The 25,186-nt window shown below is 37.0% G+C and overlaps 1 protein-coding gene across 1 annotated transcript in view; it reads left to right on the top strand.

Moving 5' to 3' along the window:
• Positions 1–25,186, top strand: part of LRP2 (LDL receptor related protein 2) — a 128,028-nt gene that overhangs the window by 57,882 nt on the left and 44,960 nt on the right. The window contains exons 28-42 of the mRNA XM_074145954.1: positions 462–646; positions 1,549–1,777; positions 2,593–2,770; positions 4,820–4,948; positions 8,677–8,843; positions 12,265–12,408; positions 13,363–13,472; positions 14,631–14,808; positions 15,155–15,368; positions 15,820–16,059; positions 16,193–16,381; positions 17,611–18,531; positions 19,075–19,240; positions 20,076–20,234; positions 23,712–24,001. Of these exons, the coding sequence (XP_074002055.1) occupies positions 462–646; positions 1,549–1,777; positions 2,593–2,770; positions 4,820–4,948; positions 8,677–8,843; positions 12,265–12,408; positions 13,363–13,472; positions 14,631–14,808; positions 15,155–15,368; positions 15,820–16,059; positions 16,193–16,381; positions 17,611–18,531; positions 19,075–19,240; positions 20,076–20,234; positions 23,712–24,001 (3,499 nt within the window). The remainder of the gene's footprint in view (positions 1–461; positions 647–1,548; positions 1,778–2,592; positions 2,771–4,819; positions 4,949–8,676; positions 8,844–12,264; positions 12,409–13,362; positions 13,473–14,630; positions 14,809–15,154; positions 15,369–15,819; positions 16,060–16,192; positions 16,382–17,610; positions 18,532–19,074; positions 19,241–20,075; positions 20,235–23,711; positions 24,002–25,186) is intronic.

The following is a 25,186-nucleotide window of genomic DNA, read 5'->3' as shown; positions in this document are numbered from 1 at the left end:
TGTGTATCTCTAGTTAGCAAAGGGGAAGAGGGAAATCCCGACATAGTAAGAAGAGAGATAACATAGACAAAGTGAAACAACTTTGTAGACACTAAGTCAATATTTCATTTAGTTTTTTGAAAAAAAAAACAAACCCCAAACCTGAATGCTTTCAAGAAGCCCTTTTTAAACATCAGACTTATAAGCTGATTTCAGCTCAACTTATAAGTTGATTTTCCTATTAATAGATGCTAACTTCTTCAATAGACCCACTGAAGTTAGTATCAACAGTGTTTGGGTATATGCTTCATCAGTGCTTTGAATGTGTACATTGGGACTCATTCTGCGTAAGAGACCCAGAAAATGTTAGAGATTTGGTTCCCTGTATTTCCATATCTATAGAAATGGAAAGGGTAAAAATTTGATATCAACTAGTTTGTTCTCTCTCTCTCTCCTTTTTTTAAATTTTTGTTCTTAAACAGGTGTTTGACAGTGGCGTCACTGTGACTGAAAGTATAGCGGTAGATTGGGTAGGTCGCAATCTTTACTGGACAGACTTTGTTCTGGAAACAATTGAAGTCTCTAAAATGGACGGGAGCCACAGGACTGTGCTGATTAGTGAAAATATAACAAACCCAAGGGGACTAGTGTTAGATCCCAGAATTGAGTAAGATTATTTTTTTTTATGTTTTGTTTGAAAAGATGCATATTTTATGATATAACAATATTAAAATTTGAGATATAATTACAATAAAATTTGGGCATAAATGACAAGTGGCAGAGAAAAATTAAGACCATTTTTTAACATAGTGTGTTTGCAGAGTTGATTTAATATTTAAAGTCATACGGTAATTATTTATAATCTGTTGCTCTGTTTCACTGTTACAAGATGGGTTTTTTCCCCTGTAAAACAGATTTTCCTACATTTGCTTCCTAGTTATTAACTCAAAATTCTGATAGATCATTATCAGTTGGTGATATACCACAAACTTACACATAATATAATGTGGTGTGCCCGCCTGGCAAGGAACAGGTTCCTTCATAGCCCCAAGTCTAAAATAATGTTATCACAAAAGCACCTTCCCATTTCAAACAGCAAGTGGCATAGGGTAAATGGAATGTTATGATTTGAAAGTTCATGTACAAACTCTTACTGTTTTTTAGCTCTTCGGTGCCTTGAACTCTGTTCACTGCCAGCCACGAGGGGCTCTTCAGTTATAGAGTTAACATTTATCAGTGCATGCCTGTAAGAGTACAAACTGGCATGAAATTACTATTTAGCAACGGGAGAATCAGATTATGTTGAAAACCAGTGATAACAGTAGCTTCTATATGCTGCTATTATTGACAAATGAAAACAGCACTAGAAGTATTAAAAGATTTTTTACAACAGAAATTACGGTAATATCTTAAGTAAGCGTATTGCTGAAATGAATAATTTCACTGTCATCATGTAGGACTTTTCTTAAAAAGGTTGTTTCTGTTTTTTTGACTCATGAGTCTGTGTAATGTTTCTCAATAGGCAGCTAGTTTTTTTTCAGATTGGTAATGATAAGTTACTTTTTTCAGTGCTCATGTAATGTTCTGGACTGACTGGGGCCAAAACCCTCGAATTGAAAAAGCCAGCATGGATGGCAAAATGCGAACAGTGATTATTAGCGATAAAATCTACTGGCCCAATGGACTCTCCATTGATTACCCAAATAAACTTCTCTACTTTGCTGATGCTTATCTTGATTATATCGATTTTTGTGACTATAATGGAAACAACAGACGACAGGTGGTTGCAAGCGATCTGGTAAGACATTAATAAGAAACCATTGTTTTCCCATGTCCCTGCTGATAGTACTTAAAAACGTATTTGTACTGTTGTAGACTTGGACGTATTTTTTTTTTCAAAATACTCGAGTGAAGCAGGTATGAAGTATTTCAGTTGCTTGCTACATAGAAGAATTGCATCTCCTATTCACAGTCTCTCAGGAAATCTTCAACAGAACCTGTAGCCGAGTGTAGACTTAGTGCTTTAGATCATCTCATTTTTTTTTCTGTCTGCATGCATGAAGTCTAAAGGTGACATCTGACACTGCTGCTGCTACCTGGCGCACTTGCTGTAGGCAAATACAGTACAAAAAGCCTGGAACAAATTTCCCCGATCACCTTCTGTGAGTGATGATTGCTACTACTCTTGACAGCAGGGAAGGGTTTTGTGCTGCCGGGACTTCCTGTGTGCAAGGCACTTGACGAAGACCATTCCTCTAACATCTCCCAATGAAGTGCTCCTGGCAGCTTGTAGCACTGTCCCTGTACCAGCACAATAGTTCAGATGTTCAGTTGGTACACATAAGCTGATATAAATAACCGCATGTATATTTTCAAAAATTTTTGTTTTGATAAAATTTATATTTCCCCCATAATTAATGTCTTGTTTTCAGGCAATAGATGATATTTCATATTCTTTTGCTGAAAAATATCTTTTCAGACAAAGGTGCTTTTTTTCTTATTTTTTAAAATAATGCTCAGGTCTGCTATTACTTCGGGTCTGCTATTACTTCATTGCAAGCTTTACATATACAAACCTTCAGAACTAAATTGGTAAAATTCCTTGCCTTTTAGATATTGCAGCATCCACATGCTCTAACTGTCTTTGAAGATTTTGTGTACTGGAGTGACCGCTATACTAATAGAGTAATTCGGGCCAATAAATGGCATGGAGGAAACCAGACAGTTATGATTTATAACATTCACCAGCCTTTGGGGCTTGTGGCAGTCCATCCTGTAAAGCAACCTAGTGGTAAGTTCAGCAAAACAACTTTGGTAATTACAAAAATAAGCCGTGCAGTAATGATGTCATGCACAGGCACTCCTGGAATCACTCTTGTCAGCAAATGGGCTTTTTTAAAACAAGCAAACAATTAATACTATTAACTTGCAACTGAAGGACATTTCAGCCTGTCCAGCCTGGTGTTTAGGGAAAGTAACCAAAGCAGCAGGTAAGCATAAAGATTAGCCAAAAAGAACAATAGGGAAGTAGCATGTGCCATTTTCTTGCACTTTGTTTTGAATGTTTTTATAAGAAAATTGGAGCATTTTTGGAAAGCATTTTAATTTTTAAAATTTTTCTCTGTGGCATACCAGACTCAGTTCCATGTGTGTATAATATATTATTATATCATTCTTTTAGACAAGATTACTGTCTGAAAGCACTCTTACATTATTTTACTTAAGGAAATAATAACAAATAAATAAAAATAAATAAAAAATAAATCCCTTCATTGCATTCAAGATGCTCTCTGTGATCATATGCCAGTGATCTTTTACAGCTGAAAGACTGGAAAAAACCCCAACAACCAACTTTTTTTTCTTTTTCTTTCTGTTAGGTAGAGTTACCTTCAAAATCAGACTTTTTGTCATTTCATGGCATGACTTGAAGTGTGGGAAATACATCGATACAAATATTGTCTTTCATTTTCTCCTCTATTTCTTGTGTGTGGAGTGTTTCAGATTCATAAATATTACTATTACTTACATTTATTTTTTTTCTTGAAAACTTTCATACCGGGGACAGACAAGACTTGCATCTGATGAAGGCACCAGTAATTTCAGTGCTATATTTGGTTTGGAAAAAAAACTTCTACAATTGTGTTCAGAATTAAAGCCACTTAGCACTCTCACTGCAAATTGTTCAGTCACCAAAGGGTACCGTTAATTTATACATCATAGTTCTGGTTTAAGAGGTTTTATAGTACAACCCAAGGTTTAAAAAACTTTCAACTGGTGGAGAAAATTGTTCACTTTTCTTCATTGCATTAAAGTAGTACATCTTCTGATTTTTCATTTAGAACTATTCTGCTGTCCGTTACGTGGCCACAGAGAGAATAAGGGAATAAAGGACTTGCAAAATAGCAAAACGTGCTAATGTTTACAAATGAAGAAATAATTATTTGCTGATTGAAACTCCAGATGTGGTATTAAAACTGTCATCCACTCTTCTTTTTTGTAAATCATTAGACCTTACACCACCTACAGTTTAGATTTCTTATACTGATAAGATGAATAATTTTCTTACAGTTTGAGTTCTGAGTTTATGCCATTGTTTTATTGTCATTTTGTTAATTTGTTTTCAGTTCTTGTTAGTTTTTGTATTAGGAACAATTGTGTCATTTCCTGGAACTTCCAAGCTTCTTAGAATAAGTCCTGCTGCAATTGCTAAGGCTATACTCCAAATCTGATTTTTATTTTCTTACGAAGAAGGCACACCCTGAAAAATCCTCTTTAGCAGCAAATTTGTGGAAGTGATCTAAATGGTTGACATTTAGTCTATAGTAATAATAGCAGTCAGTAGAGACCTTCTTCACTGTCTTTTTTACATTTTACAAGCTTAGACTGTTTCAAAGTGATCCAAGAAATTATGCATTTAACTCCCACTACCTTTGAAAGAGATGTAGGCAACTATTTTATCTCTTTAGTTTTCTCCAAGAAGCTTCAGTAAATAATTTAAATCTCCCATCTGGAAGGGTTATAATGCTCAAAGATTGAAATCCCTGCGGGCCTCCTGGTGCAGTTAAGAAAAGTTTGAAAAGGAGTGTGAAAGATTTTCTATGATGCAAAAACTTTGACAAGACCACTGTGATAATGGTACTGGTTTTAGGTGAATAATTATATCCTGTTATGAGTGTATTGTATTGCTCGCGGTTCTTGGAAATAACTTAATTTTTTAATTTTAAGGAAGCAATAAACCTGATTTAATGCTGGGTTGGTACTATCAGTAGCAACAAGATTGAATATTCTTTCCATTCACTCATAATGTTACAGTTGCTAATACTTTCTTTTTTATTTTCAGGTATCAATTCTTGTGCATCGTCCCCCTGTAGCCACCTCTGCTTGCTTTCTTCATCTGGACCACTTTTTTTTTCCTGTGCTTGTCCTTCAGGATGGATGCTTTCTCCTGATAACAGGAACTGCATGAGAGGTAGGGCAGTAATAATGAGAGATAAAAAAATAGACCTGACACTGTCAAATCCATCCTGCTGTCAGGCAAAAAGCAAACATCAGATCTGTGGGCTGCTGCTCATGAGATGAGTTTGGGGCCATTCCAGGCAGACTTCACTTACAATGCACGGAACGTACTTGGCCTAAAGGTTTGGAGCCAGGTTCTGGCAAGAACTCAGAGATTCAGGTGCTTCTTTGGGGAAGTGGATGAACTTAATTTTCTTTTAAGCATTTTATAAAGAGACCACATTTTAAAATTTCTCAACACATGGAATGTTTTGCTGTTGGAATACATCTGGAAGGAGCTTAGTATCAGTTCAAAATGAAAACATACTCTGGAAGGATGTTATCCTTCTCATTATAAATATTCAGCCGGGAAACATTTTTGATATTCGGAAACCTTCTGATTTTCTGTTCAAATATAGTCTTTCCCCAATTTATGCCCATTTCTTATGCCATTTTTTGTCCTTAAGGATAAATAGCATCAATAGTTCTCCTTCATCCCTGGTATGTCTTCCATTGTATATATTTGAATTGACTATTATGTTCTTTGTCAGCCTGTGTTTTGCTAAGAAGTCAGTCCCGATCTTTTGGTTTCCTCTAATCAGGAGAGATGCTCTCTCTGTTCCTCACCACTCTTTGCAGCCTCTCTGAAGTAATGCATTTTGGAATTCAGATCAAAATTTCACAGCTTGAGCTTTTTCCCTCTTAATGTGAAAAATTAGTACACCAAATGTAGGAAGTCTAGCTGTAACAGAGCTAACCTTTGCAAGCAAAACCTCATATCAAAAAGTACTACTGAACTTCATTTGAACAGTCCACAGGCCACAAAGATTTGTAAAAATCATTTCGCCAATTCATTAAAAAAAAAGGTACAAAAATTCGAATTACTGGCAGGCAGTTTGTGACCAGAAATTTGACCAGATTAATTTTGTCACATGAAGCATTCATTATTATTTTTTCCATCAGTTGTACAGCTATAAACTGTGCTTTGGTGCCTTCCTAATAAGGAAGCATCAAATCACCAAAATTTAAGTAGAAATTATCTTTGGGATGAGCTAACACTAGAAATCTCTGTCAGTCAAAAGATCCCTTTTGTTTAAAACTGTATAAATTTTAAAAGCCATATAATGCTGATTTCCTGCTTGATACTTAGCAGTGTGTTCTTTAAAGAGCTGTATTGCATTCACGTTTTTCTTAGCAGCAGTAAAAGAATTACCAATTTATATAGTCTGAAATGAAGTGCAAGTTTGTGTAATCTATTAAAAACAGAAAATTTCTTTTAGAAATCTGTGCTGTTTTTAGTACGTGCAGGCTTACAGAGAGATCATAATGAAAGAAATGGAACATAGGAGTGATGAAGCACATGCATGTGTAGAGGTTGACCCAATTTTGCTGCTGAATTGAGCTATTGGCAGTGCTTATCTTTATTTCCCACATGTTGCAAAGTTCCCTCTGTCTACTTAGGTACAGTTCTGGCCCTTTTATAAATTACATAATTGTTCAATACAAATTGTGTAAGAGAGAAATAGAAGTATCCTTCTATGAACCACAATTCTTATAAACTGTGTGGTCTTATTTTTTCTTTTTAGATGGAATTTATGCATTTAAAACAGTATGTAAAAAACATCTACAGATTTTGTTTTTTTTTTTTTAAAAAATAATGTATTTGCTGTGTATCAGCACATCAGAAGAAGTTATTAAAAATATGCTGATTCCTTTCATGGTAAAAGCCTTTAATTATTCCATTGATTACAAAGGAATAGGCACTTATATTTATTTTCTAATATTTACTATTATCCTTATTGTCATTGTTTACTTTAATAGGCCAGCACAAACTTTCAGAAGAAAGACTAAACTGAGCTGCATGCATTTAGTTGCCCAGTGTCTCTACAAAACAATGATATTGCTGCTCTCTACCTACCTAGTTTGCATATTAAATACTGCCAACTTCATGCTGGTGGAAAGGCATTGATTCTAGAATTGCACCATTTTGCAGATTATTATAAGATTGCATTTGCACTTATTTTACCTTAAGCTGCATTTCAGGTTGATTTTTAAAGATGGTAATGTAGCAAGCTGGCTTGGAAACAAAGCAAGGAATTTGTGTATGTTAAAATGTCATATTAATATGGTAAAGTTGCATATTTAATATAACAGTACATAAATTTTATATGGATTATCATTTGTCATGTAAATCTGTATTAGGTTTTAGATTTGCAGAAGTTATATTAATGTCTATCTGATGAAGCTGCATGGATTTTTAGATCTGTATAACTCAGCAAATTTGCTCTATTGTCCATTATAAAAATGAGGAATAATCAGACTGTATAGATTTGCATAAGTGTTAAAATTAAAGGAAGCAACCAGCAAAAAATTTTCTGTAGAATATAATTGTTTATGAGACTATCAAACTTCTAAAGTACAAACAGTCTAACCTAGATAATTCACATATCTGTACATCAGCAGGATTCATTAGTGTTGTACTGCGTACCATTAGAAAGGGAATGATGACTCCAGGGTCTTGTATGCGTTGGAACAATTTCACATGAATTTAGCTGTTCTTTGCAAATGTTTCATAGAAGAGCACTGGCATGTCACGTTCTTGGGGGGAAAAAAATATGGAAGAAGTCCAAGAAACTCACAGGCAGAGATAGCTTCAGGCAATTATTTGCCAAAATGTGATTTTTGTGCTGAGGCAAACAAAATCCAAGCTTAATGTCAAATTTGATAAATAGTTCGAGCTGCCTGAGGGAAGTATGGAGAATACTTTTTGAGATGTGGAATGATGCTTTGGTTTGTGGCTTTTCATGTCAAAAATTTCACTGCAAAATTTATATAAATGTGTTAAGCAGCCAGTAAAGGAAAACAAAACAAAACAAAAAAAGTCTTTGATCTATTATAGAAAAGCAGCAGCAGCTCTGTTCCCTATCAAGTGGTAGCTTGTGCCTATGGAGAGAAGAGGCTAGAATTTGTTCTCCAAAGGCAAAAGCAAAAGGAAGAGGGGAATTGGTGTTCAGGATATTATTCACCTGTTCCCCAGCAGATGAGAAATGAATTTGCTGACTCAAACTCCACAGCTCTCCAACACTTTTTCTCAGATCACCTGACTGGATGCCCGTTCTTACTAAGATTTAAGCATAAGGGTGTGTTTACCTAAAAGTGAATATACTATAAGGGAGTATGTCTACTCCCTTAGATAAAACAAGAAAACACAGTACTGCAGTTATATTTAATAATACAGATGAGCAATTGCTGCTGTGAAATTATACCTTCCTTGTGAGTCCTGCTCAATACGCATTAGAACCCATTTCAGGCATATCCTGGAGAGCCCTCAGAGCTTTGTCCTGCTGGTTCCCGTTCTCGGAGATTAGAAAAAGCTGCTCAGAGAAGCTGTGTGAATGTACTTCTTCCCTTGGCCAGCAGTGAGTGATCCTGCCTTATTTACTTCCTCCTCAGAATTTGCTTGCACATGCATTGTGATTGCACAGTGCTGAAACTTTAAATGTTAAAACAATTACAATAACAATTACAATAACCTCACTCCTAGCGAGGGAACAAACTTAGAGGTAAGTGGTTGCAAAATACTACTGTTAACATTCAACCATTCTCAGCATCAGGGAACTTTTGAGTGGGAGGGGAGAAGCATATCATAATGCCATTTTCGTGATCAGAAACATCTCTGAATTATATTGTATGTTTTCACAGTTGAACATCCTTTCCTTATTGCCGTAAGAGATAATATAATTTATGGAATTTCTCTGAACCCTGAGGAGAAGACGAATGATGCTATGGTTCCAATAGCAGGAGTTCAAAATGGTGTTGATGTTGACTTTGATGATTCCGAACAGATGATTTATTGGGTTGAAAATCCAGTAAGTTAGTATTTGAGTTCAAAATGTGCACTAAAATAAGACTTTTTATTTTAAAATAATGTTTTTGACTGAAATATACTAGCATTGCAGGTAAGAAATTTGATAAATATAATTGAGATGAATGAAAGGGGGTTTGGTTTTTTGGGGGTTGGTTTTTTTGTTTGTCTGTTTTTCCACCCTAGGAAAAGATAAAGAAGCTTCATCTTCTTTGTAAATTAGTTTTTTTGTAAATTAGTTTTCATCTTTGTCAGCTGAAATGTTAGGTTATAGCTATTTCTCGTTCAGCCCAAGACATGAAGAGGAAATACAGGAAAACATTGACAGAACCATACTCTCAGCCCCGCTCTGCTGTAGTCCACTCTTTCTCCTCTCTCTTGACTTGGGACTTAATTCTGAAAACACAATCAGAACACTTCTCCATGGGAGCAGTACTTTGGACACAGTGGCACTAATCATTAAAATGAAAATACATGCATCTAGTCTGAGCACTTGATGAAGTAACATAGTAGAGAGGCATCTTTTCTTTAAACAGAAGAAAATGGTTGTAAAGTCACAACACATTCCAGGTAGCACGTATGAGGCTTACAGATCTAAAAAATAATTTGAATTAATTTTTAATGGTTGATTATAATTGTTTTACTAAGCGTTTTTAATGCTTGTCCTGAACTAAGAAACAACATGTGTTTCCCTAAGGCTAACTTGCCACAAAATATTCCTAATTTTTGCAGGATGGGCGCTCAACAAAAAATAAAATCTGTGGCAGTCTGGGAGATAGATGTGGTAGGAAATTGCTGATTCAGCAATATGTGTTCACTCTTGGAAAATTAAAAGCAGTTCTTTGTTCAAGGAAAGCAGTGCTTAGGTCCTGGAAAAGTATAATGGTAGATAAGGAGATTTCTGTATTTATGTGTTACAGAAACAATTCACACTAACTTGTTACCTTTCATCCACACAAGATTTACTTTTTTTTTCTCCAACCCATTTCCCTTACATTTTGCAGGTTTGAAGTAAAAATAAGTTTAAAAGTCACTCATATTAAACCTTTTCTGTGTCACTCATAAAGGAATTATGATTTGTTTAATTATTTATTCTTTTAAAATTAGAATGCTTAGTTCCCATGGAGTATTTAAGTAGACCTATTTAAGCAAACTTTTGCTCAAGGAACTAGAGAAATAGCAATCTATTTGATCCTTTGTGCAGTCTGAAAAAACATTCTTGACAGACCTCAGCCAGCAGATACAGCTGACGTTTACAGGAGGTCGAACGGTTCTGTAAGAGGTCATGGGCTGATATATCCATTAACAGAGCTGGCAAGTGAAATGCCAGGTGCCTCTGCAGGCTGAGCACAGGTAAGTGCTGGATTTCAGTTCGCTCTTGAGCTCCAGCCTGACAAATGCTGTGCCCCCTGTCTGTGCCCAGGACCTGCAGGCCTTGGGCTGCTGTTGCTCCCAGAGCTGAGACACCTGTGTCAGTCATGGCTCGCTCTCCAAAAAAGAGATAGTTCTCTAGTTTTCAGTGACAGAAGCATATTTACCTATTTTATTAATTTTAGTGCTTGTCCATTACCACAAGGCCTTCTTCCTTAACGCCTTGTTTTCCCTCCAACCATTGCGTGTTTGGTTTTCCTGCATAGTTTGTAGCTGTAATTTCACTGCCAGTGTTGGCAACGGTTGAAGCTGTAGTTAGAGCTTAAGTGAGCATCCACCAACTTGTTCACCCTGTCTGAAGCAAACTCGGGAAACAGAGGTAAATATCAGAATCTTCACTATTCTACTTGAAAAACACTTCCAAAGTAGTTTTATCTTCAGCTGCCCTGTTCCGTAGGTTATTAGTTGTAAATATCAATAGTAGGCAGGAGAATTCCTAACTGTCTTTAAAGTGCCTATCATACTAGACACTGTTATAAATATTCAATGTCCATCGTGCTCTCAAAGTAGTTTATACACTACCAAATTTATCCTACTTGCCTACTTTTTTCTGTAGGCCTAGGGATTCAAGAACAGGTTAGTTTGCAAATAGCACTACATTGTTAGGATTCAGCAAGTAGTGCTCTACCAGCGTCTGAGAAACTCTACCTGTTTAGGCCAGCAGTGAATTTGGCCTGGAGTTCTTGTTCAGATTTTTGCCACCTGGTATGTCGATTCCTTTCTGAAGCACCGTTTTCAGTTCTGCACTGAGATATTTAGACAGTATACTGGTATCATTGTAACAAAGCAATTAAGAATATGCGTGGACCAAATAATCATTGGGTGCTTTTCCTAAAGCTGATTCTGCCTTGTTTCTGCTCTCAGATGGCAACTGCAACCTGCTCTTCTTTTTTTACTGCCTGGGCCTGCTCTGTCTCTGCCTCTACCTCCTCCGTTCCTGAACTGGGCTAGTGTTAGCTGCACAGCTTCTGTCTTCAAAGTTCAGGCTCTAACGGTGCACTGTACGTTCTATCCCTTCGAGCTGGCAGTGCCCCTCTGGATTTCCAGCCAAGTGCCAGAGCAGGACAGACCTACTGCATTGGTTGCCTCAGTGAAGAACAGGGGTGGTGACTCCCAATGCTCCCTTGTCTGGGAGCCTGCACCACAGAGTGAGATCTTCCCAGGACAGTCACAGCAATGTATGCATCAGCGGAGGAGGAAGTAATTAGTGAGGAAAGAGAAACAGATTTCAACACTTGCACACAGCTCCCCTAACCCTGCTGACCTCTTCTCCAAAAAGCTTAATAATGTGCGATAGCTGCTGGTATTTCAATTCTGTGTTAATACTTGTTGTGAAAGATTCACATGATAATACTCAAGACTTCTGCAGAACTCCTGTAAAACTGACATAACCTGAAGAAAGCTCAGGAAGGCAGCTATAGTAACCACTTCAGGCCTTTATCTGGCTTGTCTCTCTGTTTAGTGCTTGTGTACATCATGCTGTACCATCACACACTGCAGCTAATACCACAGAATCTGCAAATCACAAGTTATCATTTCAAGGGTTACCCTTATGAAGAAACCTGCAAGGATAATCTTAGTCTTGATTCTTGCTATTACAGCTTATTAAAAATTTTGGTTCTTAAATATTTATGCATGAAGAGAACACTATTTTCCTTTACTGGATTTCTGGTATATTCAAGATGGTTAACTGAGGTATCCTGTGTGACAGAAGTGTGACTGTATATAGCTTAAATATATATATATATATATAGTTATTTTATTTCTGTCAATCAGGTGGTGGTTGGTGAACGGTATTGCCTTTTCACACTGGATAGCTATGATTTACAATAATATGTTTACTGTGTTTATGTGTTGAGCATATACGAATACATTACTGGATTTTCATTCTGCTAAGAAGAGATTGTAACATAAAGTAAGAGCTTATGTAGTTGGAATAGAACAGTGTTTTCTGCTTGTGATATTTTTTCACTTTTCTTATCTTTTTTTCCAAGGGTGAAATTCACAGAGTGAGGTCAGATGGAGCCAACAGGACAGTTTTTGCTCCAGCAGCTGTTATTGGCGCTCCTATTGGTCTGGCATTGGACTGGATATCTGCAAACCTCTATTACAGTAACCCAGGGACACAGTCGATTGAGGTAATTATTTTAGAGGGACAATTGGAAAGTAACAGCCTAGATTTTTCACTGCTATATATAAAGATTGAAATTAGTAATATTTTTTTTTAGTGACAACTGAAATTAGATTTATTTTAAAATGCAAACAGTCTGTAGGAAAATACAAACCTGGAGAGATAAACCTGAATTTGAGCATAGTCAAAAAGACTGAAAACAGTATATTCTGGGAATTTTATTTATGCATAGATATCTTCTTTCTTTTTTTGTTTCCTCTTTTTTCTTTTTCCCTATTCAAATCATTAGGCTTCTGGTGTTTGACACACCACCTCTCTGATCACTAGAGTTACTGTTATCATTACTATTCTTACTTCAAATCAGTGATCCCGATGCAGTGCCTCTGATAATAAAGGAATGTTGCCGTCAAATGCAGTAAGATCCACTCCCAAATGCTTTGATATCATATTATGTGGCTTTCTGGAGACTAGCAGTCTGATAGTATGTGAAGGATAAAATTGCCATTTAGTGTAGGAAAACAGAGGATAAACAATATATAATACATTAATGACTGTGAATAAGCCCAGTCATTAATGTCCTTGTCCCCAAAATAAATACATACTATTAAATTAAAAGGCAGCTAATTTAAATAAAATTGAATACTTTCTAAATCAACATTTCATCAACCTGTTCAGCCTGTAATACCTTCAAGATATTATAGAAGCTGAAAGATTAACTATTTCTATACCTAGGATACTTACTTGTTAATATAGGCAATTTCTAAGCTGCAAGCATCTCATTCAAGGGGTGCATGTTAGAGAAGGGGGATGGTTAGTGTAGATACAATGTGCTTTTTCTTCATAGTATTTGAGAGTCTTCTGCAATTTCAACTCCCTGTGCATTTAAGCTTCCTTCCTTTAATTTGAAAAATCTATCATAAGTTCTATATTACATGCTCTGATGAGTTCAATGTTTGTATAGGTCCTGAAGCTGCATGGTGACGTAATGTACAGGAAAACACTGATTACCAACGATGGCACCTCTCTGGGAGCTGGCACGCCGATTGGTTTGACGGTTGATCCAGCGAGAGGGTAAATTTCCAAAATTGCTGTGGTCTTTGCACGAGTATACTCTCAACATTTTTCTTAATTTTTAGGGGTTTCAGCTTCCCTCATGGACTTGACGTGGCTTTGTTTTTTTCATATTTGTGCAGAATTTATTTACTCTTTTTAAATCTTAGAAAATAATTGCATGGCTTCATAAATTATTGCATAGATGTTCATTCTTCCAAATTTACCATATACTTTTATGGTGAAAATTTTTAATTAAGAAGCGTGTCGGAATATTATGATTGTGAAAAAATCTCTGAAAAATGAGAACCCAGAGTAAAGAGAACTCTAAAGTCTTTCTTTATAATATCTTGTGATGTCTGTCTTGAGGCCTATCTATAGTAGAAAGACACACTACATGGTAAGAATGTCATATGTCAAGCAGCATAGCACTAAATACTGCTTTCTCCCCAAAAGAGCTGTAATTTGCTTTTTTTTTTTTTCCCAGCAGAGTACTCAAAGTTGCAATATGGTGCTTTTTTTTTAAAAAAAAAAAAAAAAAGAAAAAAAGAAACCACAGTGACTTGTCAGGCTTTCAGATGCATTGATGCCTAACTTTTTGTCCCTAGCTGAGAGTCTGGCTACCACGTGCCCTAGGTCTTCTTCAAAAACTGAGGCCAGAGCGGTGCACATATTCCCCAGAGCCAGATAATGGAATTCTGTTTCATATAGATTTTTGAACTTGTAGTTTGAATTCTGAATTGGAACCAAACTTGCTGCTGAAACTTTGCAGCTATCTGTGAAACAGAATTATTATTCTCCTGCTTTTTTGTTATAGTCCTAATACTCTACTGAGTTTACCTGCTGTTGGTATTGTGGGATGATACAGGGGAGGTTATGAATTTCTAAAAATGATTTAACAGGCATTGTTCTCTTTTTCAAGAGAAACAGGCATTTCTTTTTTTTCAAGGCATTTCTCTTTTTTCAAGGCATTTCTCTTTTTCAAGAGAACAAGCATTTTTCTCATTTTTCCAAAAAAGATCTCTTTTTCATTGTGGCCTGGTTCAAGTGATCTCTGTTCATCACGTGCTGAAGTATTTGGCTGACAAAAGGGAGGGATTTAAGCACATGCTTAAGTGACTCTGGTCCATTGAGCTCTGTTATCAGCTTTGCTAACAGATATGATAATGTGTATTACAGGAAGCTGTACTGGACAGATCAGGGAACTGACAGTGGAGTCCCAGCAAAGATTGCCAGTGCAAACATGGACGGATCACGAATACAAACCCTTTTCACTGGCAACCTTGACCATGTAGAGTTCATTACCATTGACATCAAGGAACAAAAGTTGTACTGGGCTGTCACAAGCACAGGAGTGGTAGGAGAGTTTTTTAAAATGATTTTTTACTTGTTCATCTGTCTCTGCCTGTGGTTCACATGAGTAATTCAGTTACTTTAGTTTACTCATATAATTGGGAGTTGGAGGACCGAGCAAAATCTGAATAACTGTTGTTACTAATTAGCATTAGAAATATATGAGGAATGTGAATGAAAAACCCAAAATCATTATTGGCATCATATTGACCCTTTCCTTCCTACCTTGTACCTAAAGATCTCATGCATGAAGAGATTTTAGTAGCATATGTTGCATTTTAATTTAGTGTTGTAACATTGAACTTTTACTATAAGAAATGTAATATTAAGCTTTAAAACTGATTTCTTAGATTGAGAAAGGCAATGTGGATGGTACAAATCGTGTGACTCTGGTGGTTCATCTTTCTCATCCATGGGGAATTGCTGTGTATGATACCTTTCTGTACTATACTGATCGAGATTATGAAGTTATTGAACGAGTTGACAAGTCCACTGGAGCAAACAAAGTAGTACTGAGAGATAATGTCCCAAGACTGAAGTGCCTACGTGTGTATTACAGAGACAGTGAGTATTTGCAAAAGAGGTATTTCAAGATATCCAACTTGTGAAAACTTCCCTCTTTCAAAGGAAATGGTTTGATTAAACTTTCAGGAAAAGTGTGAGAGGCATTATACCTGGTTTTGGTAAAGAGATGTTCCACCATCCAGTTAAGGCATCTATTGGCACATGTAGTTTTACCAAAATGTAATCATTGTAATATTGACTTAATAACAAATTTTCTTACTTTGGCTTCAAATTTATGTTTTGGTTTTGTCTAATTCTTGGACCCATTGATCTTACATGACAAGAAACTGGCAAATCCATCACTAACACGTGCTAAAATGTACAGTGTTGAAGATATTTTTGTCAGCTGGTTGTTAATACTATGCAAGTATATGAATTTGGTTATATATCTGTGGGAGTTTGTGATGATACAGTTCAGATTTTTATGTCTTGCTATGTGTGTCTTTCACAGATTCTGCTGGTTCTTCAAATGGCTGCAGTAATAATATTGGAGTTTGCCAGCAGCTTTGCCTGCCTGTGCCTGGTGGATTGTTCTCCTGTGCCTGTGCTACTGGCTTTCAGCTAAATTCTGATAACAGAACCTGTTCCCCATACAATTCATTTGTAATTGTTTCTATGCTTTCTGCAATTAAAGGATTTAGTTTAGAGACATCTGATCACTCTGAAGCCATGGTACCACTGGCAGGAAGAGGTATGTGGATATTATAATAGGAAAAAATCTTGTAATGCCTAATATTTTGACATTTCTTGCTGGCGTAGCACATGCTTTAAATCAGTTAGTTTGTATTGAAGAGAATTAATTATTACTTTTCAAAATATTTCAGGACGAAACGCGCTTCATGTGGATGTTCACATGCCTTCTGGTTTCATTTACTGGTGTGACTTCAGTAGCACAGTTTCTTCTCAGAATGCAATACGTAAAATTAAACCTGATGGTTCTTATTTTAGAAATGTTGTTACAAATGGAATCGGACGAAATGGGATCCGTGGCATTGCAATTGACTGGGTGGCAGGTACGCCTAGATGAATTTAGGAGAATGTTATTCTTTAGAGATTGTAAAATTTTCAGACTTACATAAATGGATCCTAATGGAACTATTTTGAATGGAAGTCCTATGATTCTAGCTTTTGTATCTATGGACTGATTTTAAAACAAGAGGAAGTAATGAATGGCTCTTATGTTTACATATATGTGTAAAAATGAAAGTTTATCAGAGCAGATGTATAGAACCTTTTCTCTCATGATGCTTTAATATTTGTTTTAGGTCTCTGTGCATTCATAAGCAGCTGTTATCCAGTGTACTACTATACCTTATTACCATAGTGAAAAACGTACCAGAGAAGAGTGCACAGAAGTTGTCTGATGACATTATTAATAAGAAAGAAGCACCTTTCATTTACCATCAGATTGCTGTATACAAATCTTATAAATTATAATGAAAAGTAAAGAACGCAGAAATACTTTGTCATTGAACTTTAATTTCTCCATTTGCACTTCCTGTTCCTATTTAAACATATTAGAGATTAATTCAAATATTAACTCTTCGGAAAGTGTTCATCAACTCTAAGTAGCTGACCATTACCGTTAATACCTTTATTTTATATGTAAATGTACTGTATATATGTTTAGCAAAAGTTCTTCTGTTGATTGGTAGGCTTGTTGGGATGAGTTTTAGAACTGCTGCATACTCTTAATTTAGGTACTCTATATGGTGCTGTGCCATAACATGGTTTTCATAGAATCATAGAATGGTTAGAGTTGGAAGGGACCTTAAAGATCATCGAGTTCCAACCCCCCTGCCATGGGCAGGGACACCTCCCACTAGACCAGGTTGCTCAAAGCCCCATCCAGCCTGGCCTTAAGCACTTCCAGGGATGTGGCAAAGTCGTGTGTTGTAAAAGGTAAAGGGATAAGAGTATAGAAGGGCAAGCCAAAGGCTTAGATTAAAAAGAAAAAAAAAAAGTATACCTAATGAACAGCTGTAGTTAATGAACTTTTGATCTTATACCACTGATTTTCCCCATGGCAATCAATGAGGAATTAGAAATTAATTGACCATTGTCAGCTTGGATGGCGTCTTTCTAATTTCTCAATTTATGCTTCCAACTACTAAGATATTTATGGATTTTCATTTTATGGTTTAGTATTTTATCAGCTCATGTTTCTCAGGTGTGGATGCTATATGTTAACTTTCTATTTTGTTTTTCTGCTTTGTGGTGTTTTTTTGTTCTTTAAATACAGGAAATCTTTATTTTACAAATGCATTCCTGACAGAGACTTTCATAGAAGTTTTGCGTTTAAACACAACTTATCGCCGTGTTCTGCTTAAAACTACCATAGATATGCCAAGGCACATAGTAGTTGACCCAAAAAACAGATACCTGTTCTGGGCAGATTATGGGCAAAATCCGAAAATTGAACGTGCATTTCTTGACTGCACCAACAGAACAGTTCTTGTGTCTGAGGGCATTGTCACACCTCGTGGATTGGCCATAGATCACAGCAATGGCTACATTTACTGGGTGGATGATTCCTTAGATATGATTGCGAGAATTCAGCCTGATGGTGGTGATGTTGAAATTGTGCGTTATGGCAGTCGCTACCCAACTCCCTATGGTATCACTGTCTTCGGAAATTCTATGATCTGGGTGGATCGGAACCTGAAAAAAGTCTTCCAAGCCAGCAAGGAGCCAGGCAATACTGATCAGCCAACAGTAATACGAGACAACATTAATTGGCTAAGGGATGTTACCATTTACAACAGCCATTTCCAGTCACTTTCACCCCTTGATGTCAACAACAATCCTTGTCTGGACAACAACGGAGGCTGTTCTCATCTGTGTTTTGCCCTGCCTGACACACAGACACCCAAATGTGGTTGTGCCTTTGGAACGCTAGGCAGTGATGGCAAGAGATGTTCCATTTCAACTGACAATTACCTGATTTTTGCTCTTGAGAATGCCCTCAGAAGTATCCACCTTGATCCTGAAAATCATAGTCCTCCCTTCCGCACAGTCAATGTGTTAAGAACTGCAGTGGCCCTGGATTTTGACAGCATAAACAACCGAATATATTTTACACAAAGTTATCCTTCAGGGACAGGAAGAATCAGTTATGTTAGTATTTACTCAGGACTTGGCTCTCCAACAGTAGTTGCATCTGGTAAGTGCACTGAAATGTGATACGAAGTAATTGGATATTCAAAAAAAAGGACTGCAGCACCTAGCACTAGCTCAACAGGTATTTTTATGCTGATGGTCAAGGTAGACTATTTAGTTGAGATGTCTGACGAAATGCTCCTTTTGACTGTTTTCCTCATTTTTTTCCTCTTCTGAGGCTGTTATGTCACATTGATCACAATGAAATGGAAATATAAAACTGGTTAAATATTATTATATATATAAAATTATATGTAAGAAATTAAAATTTAATGTTATGGAGTGAGGAATGATTCCTGCTACTTGGAGAACAGCAACCAGAACTTAGGTCTATGTGAGGAAAAGATCTTTGTAACCCTACTGCATGCACAAGACTAACTGAGTTCTAAGTATTAGTTCTACAGTATTTTAAATGGACAAATTTGCATTGATACCAGTGACATTTCAAAGAGATCTTTGGTGTTGCCACATTAGAATAGGCGAAGAGTATTGCAATATCTCAGGAAACTGTACTGAACTCGTGTGTATTTGCTTGCATGTGTCTAAGACCTGGGGACTCCAGATGGCATAGCCTTTGATTGGATCAACAACAGAGTTTACTACAGTGACTACCTCAATCAGACTATCAGCTCAATGGCTGTGGATGGATCTAACCGCACAGTGATTGCCCGGGTTTCACGACCAAGAGCTGTTGTATTAGACCCCTGCAGAGGGTATGTGTTGCACTTTGTATACTTTATATTGACTGAAGGTGAAACTACGATTTAGACGTTAACAAAGACTGCCAGGTACTTCCTGTTTTGAGCCCTAAGTTCCAGATGTGCATAACCATCCCAGATCTAACTCTTTAGGTTTAAGTTTTCTAAGCTGATCTCAGGATCAAAGATTTGATTTTTCTTCTGAGATTTTTAGAACAGTTGTGAATATGTAGTGCATGAGCCTCCACATAGTGAGGGTGGGAGCTCTCACTAAATGAGAGCGATGTTGAAAGCGGGTGTTTTTGTCAAGCAACTAACCATCCTCCATTTGCTGTGCAAAGAAAAAAGGGTATTTGTTAAAACGAAGATTTCTTCAAGAATATCATATCATATCATAATAATCAGGTGGTACTGCCAAGAGATCTCTCTATTTAGAGTCTTTTATGATCTTTCCCTTTTTCTGTTGTATTTCCTGAGTGCCCCAGAAAAATTCTTGTTTCAGTATCAAAACATTCCCTGAGAGGTTGGGGGCATTGCAGTGTCTTACTGTATTTCTAATTTCATTACTAATTATACTGTATTTCAAATGAAGAAAGATAAGAAAGAGATTAATTGACTTTACTGAAGTCTCATAGGAGCTGGAAAAACTTCTCTGTAGTTCTCTCCAGTGGATCCCTGCTAGAAAATTTCTTTGTCAGTGTGGGCCAAAATAGGGGAAGAAGTTCTTTTCCACTAGTTTTGCGCTACATGCTTCAGTGAAGGACACTAGGGTGGAAATACCCTGGAGCAGATAAGAACTTAGTGAATTTTATTTGCTGAAAATAAAACCTTATAATCATATTATTGACAGGTATATGTACTGGACTGACTGGAGTTCAAATGCAAAGATAGAACGAGCTACACTTGGAGGAAACTTCAGAACACCTATTGTGAGCACCAATTTGGTATGGCCAAACGGACTTACCCTGGACTATGAAGAACAGCAGCTATACTGGGCTGATGCAAATCTGTATGTATTGACATACACACTTGTTGGTTTACATTCAGTTAATTTTTTAATAGATCTATTATTTATTTTTCCTCATTTCTTAAACTGTTTTTCAGCATTTCAATTGAATTTGGTACTTTGTATTATAGAATGTTAAGAGTTATTTAATAGCAATGCAATGTCAAGTTTTGATATTGATGTGGAAGTACTGTGCAATAAGAAGTTTTATTATGCCACAGTGTAGACTTAGTCCACTGCTTTATGGCATTTGTACCCGCTGGCAGCTTGTTCATCTTACGTGCAACTCAGGACTTTTATAAGCATCTTCCCTAGCAAATACAATCCTAGTGCATGTTTTACATTGTTCATTGCTCATGGTTAGTGCCTATCACCTGTGGAATTTGGCGTGATGTCCTTGCTGTTGCCTACCAGACAGAACTCTACCCTTCAATTTATGCCACCAGAATTTCTGCTGTCAGCTGGAAAGTTTTAAAAAATAATTTAGTTTGTATCCACTCAAATTCACCCATGGTCTTAGAGAAATCACTGCAGCAATCAGACCTTTCCCCTCTGGTTCCTTCAGCATAGCAGTTCTTTTGCAGGTTTCTCTTTTGCTGTGACAGAAGAGTGATGTCTGTAATGTAATAATTCTTACTGTCTCTGCCTCTATTGGATCTTCTAGTAGGAAGGCATTCTTATTTGGATTCATTTGTTTGCAGGAGGGGAGGGCACCTGTAATGAGACCCTCTATTTTAAGGGGAATGCAGGATGTCAAATGAGAAATCCTTTTTTCTCTTTCAAGCTCTAGTTAATGGAGGTAGGGGAGCATATGCCTAAACAGTACGAAGTCTTTATTCTGACTTTCATGGGAAGGGCCTTTACCCCTTCAGAGGGACAGATACCAGCATGGGGTAAGATATGAAGACCAGACACTCAAAAATGACAGTGCTTCTTAGCTCTGAATGCACCAAGGCAACACAAGGGTGAGCTGTATACTCTCCTCCATTTTTAGTTCTGCTTATGCTAGTCTCCCAAAGGTGCTATCCCTCTTTCTCTAAAATAGTGTTTCTATTCTTTTGTTCTAGACCCTCCTGTTGCCTTGTATTGTGATACCACTGGGCATACTTGCAAGTCTTGAGATGCATTTCAAGTAGATAGAATGTATGTGCTAGTTGTACACTGTTCTTTTCTCATGTCTTCACGGTTGCTGCATGCAACATAGTAAGAATTCCTCACCAGATGGCATACCGACACTTGGGAACTGTGTACACGCTCTCCCTAAAAAGTTCCCTGTGGCATGAAAGGGGGGAAATTACTTGAGCCTGTATTGCAGGAGAGTTGCATTTGAGCTGCTTTTCTTTTGTAGAAGTGCAATTTCATAGAAAAGTGACTTTCTGCACTTTTACCACAACTGTTTTTTCACGTTAAAGCTTTTGCGTTATAAGGGGTCCACCTATTATTATTTTCTTGTAATTACTAAAATTCTGGCATTTTTTTCTGCTTATATGAAATGCAGCTTTTTCCTTCCTACTAGTGATGACAAAGGAGACGAGCTGTGCAGCTTGTTAAGAAATTTCTTATCTGCTCGTTTCCTCTCACTGGACATTTCCATTCTTATTCAATCCACACTGATAGTCTAGTAAATGCCTTAAATACGACTGGTAATAATGAAATTTTATCTGCAGCACAGACTGAAACATACAGTTGCTTTGAGGTTAGATAAAATAAGTTCAAGTGATTTTCTTCCTGCTAATGCTAAGTTGTTGGAGCATTTCTGTGTTTCTGTGAGAGCTCTTTTGGTGGCTTGAACCAAGGGTGGAGGTTCCGCTTGGAGTCTCCAACAACAACATTTGGCCTTTCTGACTTCACAGGCAAGAGTTATTGGCTACACAGTGATGAACAGGAAAAAACTTCTACTAGCAGGAAGAAAATCAGTGTGTATGATGTCTTTAGTCCCACAGCTTCCTTATCCTTACCCTCCATAGAGCCATGCTGGGATTCTTATTAGCTCCTTCTCAGAAGCTTGTTTGTGAAAGATGCCACAGCCTCTTAGAGAATTGTTCTGTTCCATTGACATTGCATAAACACCACTCCACTTGTTAGGCATCATGCCTTTATAGATAAGCATACACACTGTCCTACCTCTGTCTGCTCTTTAGAGGAGGGTATTAGGAGCTGTGCAGTTGAATGATGCCATACTTCATGGAGCACAGACAACATGAAGTGTGTTATTTCTATCAGTAAGTGGTTGCAGCCTTGCCATGTGAACATTACAGTGTGACTGAACAGCAAGATGCTGGAACACGGAGGCAAGGAACAGCCTTTTCCTGTGCTCGTTCTTGTTCTACTATCTTCAACTTGCTGACAGTACCTCATCTCATTTTCAGCATTTACTTATATCTTGATGTTTTTCTGTCAAGCTCTTTCTCTTCCTTTGAATAACCCCATCTATTACTTGTTATTTTTTCTCATTATCCTCATTGCAAATAACTTTCAAACATCCTCCATTTTTTCTTCTCTCATGCTTTATTCTAGTATGGTCTGCCTGTTTCAGACAGGAATCTGTGTGGTAAAAGGAACCTTTAACATTTATCATTGTTTTATAAACAATGCTTAGAAATAATGTCCTTGCATGAATAGTGCATATTGAGTCTCCTGGCATCAACATGTCTTCTCCTGCTCCCCCACTGACCTTTGCTGAAGTAGTCATTAAGGGTGGGAATGGCTGAAGGGGAGAAGCAGTGACAAGGTGGTTGTGGGTCAGTAGTACTGTCTGTGTGAGTAAAAAATGGTTCACATACAGCAGAACATGTCTATCACAGAACTTGGAGTTGAACCCTAATTTTCTGGGGCTCCTTGAAGTCTTGTTTGTCAGAATTTTTTTTATCATTGCAAACACTGTTCCTAAGGTAGAATCAACACTGAAAGATCAACTAGGAAGAAATGTTTATCATACACTATATATTTGTGGCTATTGGATGTTATATGTGTTATATATTAGAACTGTTTTTCCCTCCTCTATGCTTGTGTGAGAAATAGTAGAAAATGCATGTTTATAGTCTCATGAATTTGCTAGTATTGCCTGATTGTGTAAATTTGCACCTGCAGAAGATAAAACTGAAATGAAAACATGTCCCATTTCACGGGACTGTTGGTTTTCTCCTAGTAAAAGAAGTCATTAGCACCATACCCATTCCAAAAGTGTGTTCTGTCATGAAGTTTTGCATTCATTTTAGCTCTCAGTAGCGTAGTTGTTTAAACATTTCAATCTTCAGCCCGATTACTTCCAGTACATTATTGTGTCAATATTACAGAGCTGCTACTCTGCATCACTATTGAAGCCATAGACTGAAAAATTTGAGATTTTTAACTCATAACAGCACCCTACATATTGCTGCATGTTACTGAAATGGGGGATACTAGTTGCTGGACTAATTAAGGTATTGCTTTATACGGAGGTTCCTTCGTTTAAGATGTAATCATTTCTTGTTATTTTAGGCAGAAGATTGAGCGATGCACTCTCACTGGTACAAATCGTGAGGTAATTGTTAGCACTGCTCTGCATCCATTTGCAATGACATTGTTTGATCAGCACATATATTGGACAGACTGGAACACGCGAAGCATTTACCGAGCTAATAAGTATGATGGTTCAGATCAGATTGTAATGATCATGAATCTTCCACAAAGACCAATGGATATTCATGTCTGGGCAAAAAGTAAGCAGCAGCAGTGTACCAACCCCTGCAACCAGTTCAATGGTGGCTGCAGCCACATCTGTGCACCAGGTAAGCTGTCATGCTTGATGACTGTAAGTTATTAGTGTTGCCTGTATTTGAATTCATAGTATAACAATTTTAATCACATGGGGACAGCTGAAATATTTCTTAGTGTTCCTAAATATTTAATATTTGTTTTATTTATAAATGCAATCAAAATGATTCCTATTCAAGGTCATATTTTGCCAGTCACCTGAGGGTTGTGTCCTCAGAAACAAAAATTACGGGTTTCTCTAAACATTGTTTTCTGGGGTTTTGACTGTTTTTCCTCTGGGATGAGACATAAAGTGAGCTCTGCAGCATATGGTTACCTTAGGAATACATACTGATGTTCTGTGTACTGAACAGATCTTTCATATGACATGTTTAAATAATCTTTATGGTCACTATTTCTTTATCAAGCGGTATTATGAAGTCTTTCCCTAATGATTAATTTCCAAAATAAATGTTTCTACTGCCTCATTTTAAATGTTGTACAATTACTAAGAAGATAGCACAAACTGATTTCTATCTACACTGTGGAGCAGGTGTCCTTTTGAGTCACAGACTCCAGAAACATACTCTGTATCATCAGCTGCATATTGTGGTGAGACCTGAGTGACATATGTATCCCATCTCATATCTCTCCTTGTGCATGTGTAAGGAGAGAGTCAAAGTGCTCCAACACGTCCCCAGTCCAGATGGCCGGGAAACTAGAATGGCAGTACACCCCAAAAAACATACCTGTTACAGAGCTGTTGCATGTGTTGTGGATTTTTAGAAGTTATGATCCTTGACTTTGAAAAATTCATTCAGTGCCTGCTTTCATTTGTAGCATCCTAAAGACCTTTAAAAATCTGTCCTGCCTGAAAACAACTCAAACTTCTCATTGATTTTGAGAAGAGCAGTGTCTACTGCAAGCAGTTTTGAAAACTCTGTTTTGATTTTGAGGCACAGAGCCTCAGCTGGTGTAACTCTGATATTTGAAAGTATCAGATGCCATCTTGCTGCCACCTGAAAACTATTTGGACAACAAGCAAATATTAAGATACTCCAAGTTCTGGCCTCAGTTCCTCTAGGGAACTCTGAAACAACTCTTTTGGGTTTTAGTGGCTTTACTTATCCTTAACTGAGATAGAAGCATGGTGACTTAGCCAGATTTTTATCTAAGCAGATAGACCTTACAGAATTTGTGAGAATTTTATTGCCTTTTCC

Source organism: Numenius arquata, chromosome 3 (assembly GCF_964106895.1).
Source record: "Numenius arquata chromosome 3, bNumArq3.hap1.1, whole genome shotgun sequence".
NCBI classification, from domain to species: Eukaryota; Metazoa; Chordata; class Aves; order Charadriiformes; family Scolopacidae; genus Numenius; species Numenius arquata.
The sequence above is the reverse complement of the archived record's forward strand: the minus strand, read 5'-3'. Positions and strand labels throughout refer to the sequence as shown.